This window comes from Fukomys damarensis, unplaced genomic scaffold (assembly GCF_012274545.1).
Source record: "Fukomys damarensis isolate Sample0158 unplaced genomic scaffold, DMR_v1.0_HiC HiC_scaffold_30, whole genome shotgun sequence".
NCBI lineage: Eukaryota > Metazoa > Chordata > Mammalia > Rodentia > Bathyergidae > Fukomys > Fukomys damarensis.
Window position 1 is genome coordinate 22,600,211 of NW_022900942.1, and position 9,906 is coordinate 22,610,116.

General features: G+C 33.5%; 1 protein-coding gene across 1 annotated transcript in view; it reads left to right on the forward strand.

The window, feature by feature from the left end:
- Vps4b (vacuolar protein sorting 4 homolog B) overlaps positions 1–9,906 on the forward strand; it is a 32,094-nt gene that overhangs the window by 18,936 nt on the left and 3,252 nt on the right. Inside the window, exons 5-10 of the mRNA XM_010644877.3 lie at positions 1,123–1,242; positions 4,072–4,228; positions 4,608–4,756; positions 5,484–5,565; positions 7,213–7,432; positions 9,058–9,198. Coding sequence (XP_010643179.1) covers positions 1,123–1,242; positions 4,072–4,228; positions 4,608–4,756; positions 5,484–5,565; positions 7,213–7,432; positions 9,058–9,198 — 869 coding nt within the window. The remainder of the gene's footprint in view (positions 1–1,122; positions 1,243–4,071; positions 4,229–4,607; positions 4,757–5,483; positions 5,566–7,212; positions 7,433–9,057; positions 9,199–9,906) is intronic.

The window sequence follows — 9,906 nt, forward strand, 5'->3', positions numbered from 1 at the left end:
TGCAGTACTGGGGATAGAACCCAGGGCCTTTGCCCTGAACTACATCCCAGCCCTTTTTAAAAAAAGTTTCTTTTGATATAAGATCTCACTAAGTTATCCAGGTTGTCCTCTAGCTTGTGACCCTCCTGCTTCAACCTCTGAGTAGCTGGGATTATAGATGTGTACCCCATACCCAGCAGCATTACTAATCTTAATGGAACATTAAACAAAGTAAATTACCCTTTTTTTCTACTAGTCTGAACTTTTAGGATGTAGAAATGTTCATGGTTTCATTTGATTTTAGTCTAATAACTTAATATTTTAATAGTTTAGGAAATAAGCCACTGAATATAGTTAGGATAATAAGTGGTATTTGCTAATCAGAAAAAAAAGACATAAAACTAATTTCATAACTAGTAAATTATGTGATGGTGTTTTATTATCAAAACTACATATCATGTTAGAACAGCCTATTTAACTGTTTAGAGTTGAGAAATTTCTGAATACTAGAATTTGGAAAAGCTTTAAGTGACTTCATTAATTTGCAGAAGTTGTAAATGTATATTTAGTGTTGGAAAGCCAAGTAGAAAATCTCAGGAAAGTGTTGCAGATCTACAAGGATGTATATCATTTTGTGTGTCATTTACTTCTACTTCCATTTCTATCTCTTCCCTTTTTTCATCTTTTCTTCTTTTCCATTTATATTTAGTTAAAGCTGTAGCATATGTTCTCTCTGTGGTTGAGGAAAGCATTGGATCACCTTTTCTTTTGGTTCATGGGAGAATAGTCAGTCAACCCCCCATTAAACAAATATGCTTGATTCTCTAGGTTACTGTTGCATTGAGCTATTATAACCTCTTTATATGTAATGTTAGGTGCTTTTCCAAACAGTAGTATTATATCATTTGATCCTTATACTGTAGTGTGGGCAGATAGTATTATTTTTCATCTCACAAATTAGAAAGTAGGAACTTGCCTCCTGCTGACTACTCCCAACACTACTTCATTGTACAGTTTCAAAACAAGTAAGTATAACTCTGCCAGGAAACTTTATAAGGTATTTCTTTTAGCATTAGTAATTCATATATTATATGTTTGAGAAAATAGTCTTCCATAATTTAAAGATAGCGTAATTTTTTGTAGGTGCCATTGTTATTGAGCGACCGAATGTGAAATGGAGTGATGTTGCTGGTCTTGAAGGAGCCAAAGAAGCACTTAAAGAGGCTGTGATTTTGCCCATTAAATTTCCTCATCTTTTTACAGGTGAGATGACTTCTAAGTAATTTTATTTCATGATTCTTTTAAAACACATCAATGACTGAGGTAAAAGGTGAGTTCTTGTCACCATATCATGAATTATCATGATATGCCAGTTAGAAGGAAATAGCATATCTTTACACAGAAGTTTTAGTATTGTACCTATTAAATTTTATATATTTTTATATAAATTTTATATATATTATAATATATATAACAAAACAACATAAATATCAACCAGTGGGGCATAGCGTAAATCATTGAGATGCTGTGTCAGGGTAGTGCCATATGCTTATTAAAATATAGCGTATATTCTTATCAATGAAATTCATTCTTTATTTTCATTTATTGAAGAATGTCCACATTTTTTGCAAATGTCAAAAACCAGATTGTGAAACAAAGGATGATTTCTTGTTTGTTAAATAAATGTGTATGCTGAGAAATAAGTGTAGATGGGCTGACTTAAAATATGTGCCAGAGAATAAGATTAAAAATGATTTCTACTTTTTCATTTGACTTTCATCTGAATTTTTTGCAATAGGCATGTATTAGTTTTTTAAAATTATTTCCATTTATTAAAAAGAGGAGTAAGAATTATTTAACAGCTTCAAATGCAGTGAATATCCTCTAGGAACAAAGAGACAGCTGATTGTCACTGTGAGGAGAATGTTGCTGACCCATGAAGTGGAGATAGCTCTAGTTCTAGTTCCAGCTGTAAGTGATTTGTCTGTGCTGAGTTATTCCTTCACATTGTCCTTTTTCTGACTGATGGCCTGTGTCCATGTTATGGCTACTTCCGTGGTCTTAACAGTTAATCATAGGTTTTTTCCTTTTTAAAAAAACCTGGTTTATGTAAAGAGCAAGCCTATGACATTTACCTCAGACTGTACAGATACAGATAGTGATATCACAAATAGCCATCAGGAAGACAGCAAAGAACCTGTGGGCCATGTGTTAGTCTACCTAGCTTTAAATTGTGACTTTTACCTTCAGGAATATGAAACAGTTTAAAAGTTGACATCATAATCCTATAAAGGTACAAATATATGAATGAACACGTTATATAACTTTACCAGTGTTTCTGAAACATGAATCATTTATCCTCTCCATGAATTTTTTCATACATATGTATCTTTGTTTTTAAAAGTTTTCTTTATAAATAATAAAATAGTTTTCTTTAAATTGCTCACGTTTTACAAAAAAATTTTATTGAAGTAAGTCATAAATATTTCAGTATCAGAAACTGTATGTATTCGGCTCTCTTATCAATTAACCATCCCCCAGATAAAGAAGGGTTGTATTACCAGTAGTAAAGCAATCCTTTTGTCTTTGCTCCTCAGAGGTCATCTCTTTCTTGACTTGTAACAGAATAGATTTTTCTTTTATTGCAACTTCAAGTCATTCACTTTTACCTAGTAATATTATTTTAAAGACTGCTTTCTGTCTACTGTAGATGTTTTCTAACATATGTCTAAATAGGTAGCCAATTAAATAAAAAGAATTTGTATACCACCTAAAAGTATTCATGCAATACCAATGGTATACATACCACCAGCTGAGGAACACAACTATAATTGTGCACATAAAATAGAAAAATAGAATTTAAGTAAAAGTTGAGGCTTTTGTAACAGTAAAAATAACTGTTTGTAGTTTAGCCATGAGTCACCTGTATCATTCTGTTGCAGAAACTATACTCATCCACAGTTTGTTCCTACACATTTTTTAATACATATTTGCCAGCTATAACACATTCTGGCTCATTTGAGATAGCATTATAATTTCTCATTAGCAAAATTAAGGCACAAAGAGTTCATTTGTTCCCTTGTTATATTTTAGAAAAACTAGGATTTAAGGGAGTTTTCAAATCATTGCCCAGCCACCCATTGAGACTGCTAACTGTAATACTAACTTGTTGCTTCCCTGGGAAATTAAGAATTCAGCAGAACTTCACAAGTCATCCAAACTGTTAGATCCATTCTGCATAGGTCATAAGTCAAAAGAATCTGAGCTTCTTCTGTGGATAGAGTGTTGTTGAAACATGCATACAACAGATCATTAGAAAGTGCACCTTTAAATGAACTCTTTTTCCCTGATTAGACTGTAAACCTGTGGAGGGCAGTGATCCTTTTGTCTTTCTGTTCTGCACATCGTGGTTTTGATACATTCTGGTTGAATAAATGAGTGAGCAAGCAAAAGACCTTCCTGTGGGGTGGGCTAATTAGCTCAGTGGTACCATGCCTGCCTCACGAGTGCAAGGTCTTGAGTTCAATCCCTGATACTGGAATAAAAAATTAAAAAAGAAAATCCTATTGGGCCTATATTTATATAATACGTTGCCTGCCTCACGAGTGCAAGGTCTTGAGTTCAATCCCTGATACTGGAATAAAAAATTAAAAAAATCCTATTGGGCCTATATTTATGTAATACACTTTTGACAAAATGGTCTCTAGAGCTAGCAAATAAAATACATTTAAGACATAGTTACCTTAGAGTGGTGTGTTGGTTTTCTCTGTTTTTATTTATGGTAGTGGGGATTGAACTTGCAGTCCTTGCACTAAGCTATATCTCCAGCCCCTTTTATTATTTTTATTTTTAAGACAGGGTCTTGCCAAGTCACTGAATGCTTTGACGGGGCTCAAACTTGCAGTCTTTCTCCCTCGGCCTCCCAGAGTACTGGAATTATAAGCTTGCTTATTTTTAGAATACTTTTTTATTCTTACTGATAACTTTAGAGTAAAAACCTTTTCAGAGTATTCTTAAGTATGGATGATGTCTACAGTGATTGAAATGAACAGTCTTAGAATTCTCACGTTATTTTTTTAATGCAAATTTTAGGCAAGAGGACACCTTGGAGAGGAATCCTATTATTTGGGCCACCAGGAACAGGAAAATCCTATTTAGCCAAAGCTGTAGCAACAGAAGCAAACAACTCAACATTTTTTTCAATATCTTCCTCCGACCTTGTTTCTAAGTGGCTAGGTGAAAGTGAAAAGTAAGTAGTAAATCTTTTTTGTTTGTTCTTTGCATATAGTCACTGTATCAGTCTGAAAGTGATAGTTTTTTTTATATCATTAGTAGATGTTTTAAAAAATAACATGTATTCATTTCTCTGTCAGATCAGTTCCTAATTTGGCATTTATTTTATATAAAAAATATAAGTAATCCCACAGCACATGTCTTTTCATATTGTAAATTCCATATTTACATGTTTATAGAACTTAGTAAATTGTAACTGTAGCATTCTTACTCTCTGTACCTGAAATACCATTAGGCTTTTGATGTATATAGTTCTTTCAGTATTGGTTTATTGCTTTGTTTTGGCCTTTTACTATATTTTTTTAAGAGAGTGAAAGTGTTTTATTTCTTTTTAGATTGGTTAAGAATTTATTTCAGCTTGCCAGGGAGAACAAGCCTTCCATTATCTTCATTGATGAAATTGACTCTCTCTGTGGTTCGAGAAGTGAAAATGAAAGTGAAGCTGCACGTAGAATTAAGACAGAGTTTCTTGTGCAAATGCAAGGTGGTGTTACTCATTTTTTAAAATGGTCTTTGTTATATAACCATATACCAACAGTGGAAAAAATTTAAGCAGAATTTCTCCTAACAGATTTACTGATTCATTATGCCACATTTCATCTTGATTGTTTTCATATGCATGCAGACTGCAGCTGTCATTATCTTACAGGACTTGCTAATATAAATAGTAAAGAGATTAATATATCCACTTGTAGCCTGGTGGGTGATATACATCTGTAATCGCAGCACTATGGGAGGCTGAAGCAAGCGGATCACAAGTTTGCACCCACTCTGGGTGACTTAACCACTTAGCCAAATCTTATCTCAAAACAGAAAATTAAAAAAGGCTAGGGATATAGCGCAGCATGAATACCCTGGGTTCGATCCCTAGCACCACAAAACAAAAACAAACTATACACACACACACACACACACACACACACACACACACACACACATCTCTCCACATGTGACAGCAGAAACCATATCAGTAAAAGAAATATTTTGAAAAGAATATTAATAATGTTTGTGCAATCTAGGTAATTTGATTCTTGGCAGTATTTACATCATATTACAGTAACATGATATTTGATAAAATACACTTTTTTAGAGAGACTGAAGATGAGGCACTTTGATGTTAAGCACTACACTACACTTTTTAAAAGAACATCCAGACAAGATTTTTAAAATACCAAATGACATTATTTTAAATATTACCTATTTTCATACAGGGGTTGGTGTGGACAATGATGGAATTTTGGTTCTGGGAGCTACAAACATACCCTGGGTTCTGGATTCTGCCATTAGGCGGAGGTATGATGATACAGTAAATATCTTAATTCTAACTTTATCTCTGTAGCAAGTCATGGTAATCCCCTTTTGTCTAGTGAAGAGACATTCTGATAAATTTTCATAAACTTTTTAATATGCCCTAACCTTGTTGTCCCCCCGAGGGAAGAGAGAGCCATTTGCTTACTTGTTTTCCTGGTATATTAAAGATACAAGATTTCTGGCCGGGTGTGGTGATGCACGCCTGTAATCCCAGCACTGGGGAGGCTGAGGCAGGAGGATTGCTATGAGTCAAGACCAGCCTGGATTACATAGTGAGTTCCAGGTCAATCTCAACTACATAGTGAGACCCTGTCTCAAAAAACCAAAAAAAAAAGATACAAGATTTCTGTATACTGGAATCTTTCACATTGAAAAATATATTGCCTTCTGCTTACCTTTAATTTTGATTAAGCATAGCAGGCATTGATGCTTCTAGAATTTATAGGTATAGTCTTATATTTCTTTGAAGACCACTCATATAAAGTTTTTGTAGATAATTATATAAGTCAAATTTTTAGTAAAACATTTTATATCTAATTTTTAAGTTTGAATGTAAAAGTTCAGCTATATGAGAGGTATATAGAGTCTTTACTTTTCATTGCTTCACAGTTCCCTATTCCATTCAGTTAATTTTGCATTTAAAAAAGCTTCAGTTTTTGCCACTCTTATCCATTGATTTTCCAACATGTTAGACTCCGTCTGGTACTAAGAAAGGAAATGTTTTAGATATTTTTGAAAAATAGCCTAATTCCAAACTTATCTCTAGAGGTAATAGAAACTTTTTAAAAATCTCATTGCCACAGAGAATTATCTAAAGAAATATCTTCAAATACTGCGCAAATAGTTCATTGCTTCCTATCTCCAGATACTGAAATTCTAAGAAGGCAAGCACAGTTAACTTTTTTTTTTTTTTTTTTTTTTTTGGTACTGGGGATTGAACTCGGGACCTTGAGCTTGTGAGGCAGGAGGTGGCACCACTGAGCTAAATCCCCAGCCCCACATAGTATTTATTATCTATGGTATAGGATTATTCTGAATGAATTCATTTATAACAAGACATCATGTGTAATATGTTTTTATGATTTTTGAATAATTTCACTATTGGAATTGTTATCTGTATATTATTAATCATTAATCTCTTGATTAAGAGTTCAGAGTACAGGGGCACAGAGATTTAGCTTAGTGGCACTACAGCCTGCCTCAAAAGCAGTGTCCTGAGTTTGATCCCTATTACAAAAAAAAAAAAAAGTTCAAAGTACAATTTATGGGAAAATGTAATCCTCCAGGATTTGTCTTTTCTTTTTATGATGTGAATTCTGGACATACCAACATGATGACTAAAATAATCCAAAAGTTTTTTGAATAAACACTAAAACACCTCAAACTGGCTTCCTGGCTATTTTGTTTTTATTTTTGTTTGTTTTTAATGTATCCTTTATTTAACCTAAGCACATGTTTAACTCCATACATTGCTAAACTTAACCTGCTATCATTGAAAATACCTAGACATCTTCTATCAAGATCTAATATTTATTAATATTAGTCTATTTTCTTCTTGAAAATATCCTCATTTTAAATTAAAATTAAATACATATTTTAATATCTTTGATATAATTTTTTTCTTTGAAGATTTGAGAAACGAATCTACATTCCTTTGCCTGAAGCCCATGCCCGAGCTGCAATGTTTAAATTGCACTTGGGAACCACTCAGAACAGTCTAACAGAAGCAGACTTCCGAGAACTTGGGAAGAAAACTGATGGTTATTCAGGGGCAGATATCAGTATCATTGTTCGTGATGCACTTATGCAGCCTGTTAGAAAAGTACAGTCAGCTACTCATTTCAAAAAGGTAAGTGACTTAAATCTCTCTTTTCGATATATTCTCCCCACCACCACCACCAGGGATTTAACTCAGCACCTTGCACTTGCCAGGCAGGTGTGGCACCACTGAACTATATTCTCAGCCCTTCACATACTTGTATATTTTTGTTTTGGTTTTTTTTGGTACCAGGGATCAAATTCAGGTCCTTCTGCTTGCGAGGCAGGTACTGGAACCACTGAGCTAAATCCATGACCATATATTTTTTAAAGTATATTTTTAAAACAAGACCATTGTTGGTTTTTCTTCAGTAAATTTGAAAAGATTTCAGTGTTGTGCGACAATACAATATTTGGGTTTATATAATTGATATATTTCTGTGTCATTGAAAATTAGTTCTTCAGTAAAGTTTATTAATAGCCACTATTTGTAATCCTAACATGTTTTAATTTTTCTGTGAAATCACTTTTGAAATATTTCAGTATTTTAATGCAAGTATAGTTAAAAGATTGCTTCTGGTGTAGCTAGAACAACCATGAGCAGAATCATGAACGAACTAAAAATAATATGAGATAGTCTTTTAGATTATGCTCTGTCCTACATGTTACTATTTCATTTAGTCCTAACAAAAACAAGAGTTACACGTAGCTAGACACTGGTTGGTAGTTAATGTGGGACTTGATGCCAACCCAATTTGCCAAAGTATTTTGTCTAGAATGGGGCAGAAGTATGATTTGTTTCTTAGACAACATGCATTTAAAAATCTGAGAGTGCAACCATTTTGCTATCCTGCCTTTCCTGTATAGTGTTTAGTCTACATGAATGATTTGAGCATAGAGTGATACAGTATATGGCTGAGATACAGTATTGTAAAATACTGTAGTCTCAAGATACCTAAGTAACACTGAGTCAACCTTCCTTCTTGAAGATAGTAGTATCCAGTATTACGCAAAGTAATACATGTGAAAATCCTGAATAAACTAAGATATCTCAGTCATGATATATATATCATGATAAAGTAAACTTTTTGAAAAAGTTAGAGCTTGAACTAAAGCCTAAATTTGAAAGTGGGTACCACAATTTACGTACTGTATCTCTTCAGTCATTTTTTTACTGAGAAATATTTAACAGTAGGATCTCAATCAACAATGATAGCAGACATCTCTGTGCTCCATCTTTTCTGTTTTAAAGGTTGTTTCAATTAGCAAGAACATATTTGCCTATTAATTTATCATACGTCTAAAGTACTACTCTATACCCAGTGGTAGGTCAGAACCTATGACAAAGCCAAAAAAGACTCAAATCCCTGGCTTTGTACCACTGAAATTTTGGAGCAGAGAGACTTAAGATTGTATCTTATGCATTAGAGGAAAAAAAGGAAAAGTATAGTCATGTATAACTGTTTTTTCTTTCCCTCCAGGATCATATAAGTAATTCATTGTATAAAATTTCAGAATAAAGAAAAGCATCAAGAAAGAAAATAAAATCCACTAAATCCCTTAACCTAGAGATAACTACTTTTTGTTGTATATTTTTTAGAAGTAAATGTTTTAACACAACATAAAACATATACTTTCAGATTCCCCAATAATGACCTAAATTTTAATGTTTATTTAATTTGCTCAAATAAAATTTTAAATGTCTACTTACTGCAGGTTCGTGGACCTTCCCGAGCTGACCCTAACAACATCGTAGATGATCTGCTCACACCCTGCTCTCCAGGGGACTCTGGTGCCATTGAAATGACGTGGATGGATGTCCCTGGAGATAAACTTTTGGAGCCAGTTGTTTCCATGGTTTGAAATTTTTTTTTAAGAAATACTTTAAAGTATTAGACTGTATAGTTTGTCAGGCAAAGATAAAATTTTTTAGTTATATTAAGGCAGTAGTGGTGAACCTATGGCACATGTGCCACAGCCAGCAGTTTGTTATCATGGAAAGCTCTAAAAGGTTTGCCATCACTGTGTTAAGACTTGTTAGTAAGACCAGGAATGCTTATTGAGTATTTTCCACATACATTAAAAATTATAAAATTAATTGAACTTAACATATAAAAATAAAATATTTTCTGGGGCTGTGAGATTTTAAGGCTAATTGTTTTTATTTTATTTAATTTATTTTGGGATACTAGGGATGGAATCCAGTGCCTTTCTCACTGTTATATCCAGACATTTTTTAAAAATTTTTATTGTAAGACAGGGTCTTGCTAAGTTTTCCAGACTAGGCTCAAACTTTTAATCATTCTGCCTCAGCCTCCCAGAGTGTGAGAATTACAGGTGTGTATCACCATATTTTGCTGACCTCATAGGTCTTAGAGCTGGAATATCATCCCTCAAAGTACTCATATATTTATAAGTCAGGACTGAACTAAAATATGGGACTGTCAAAATTTTTTGCCCCTGAATTTTGCATTTCAAAAAATAACCGTAAATGCTTAGGGTCGAGGATTTAGCTCAGTGGCACTGTGTCTGCCTCACAAGCACAAAGTCCTGAGTTCAATCCCT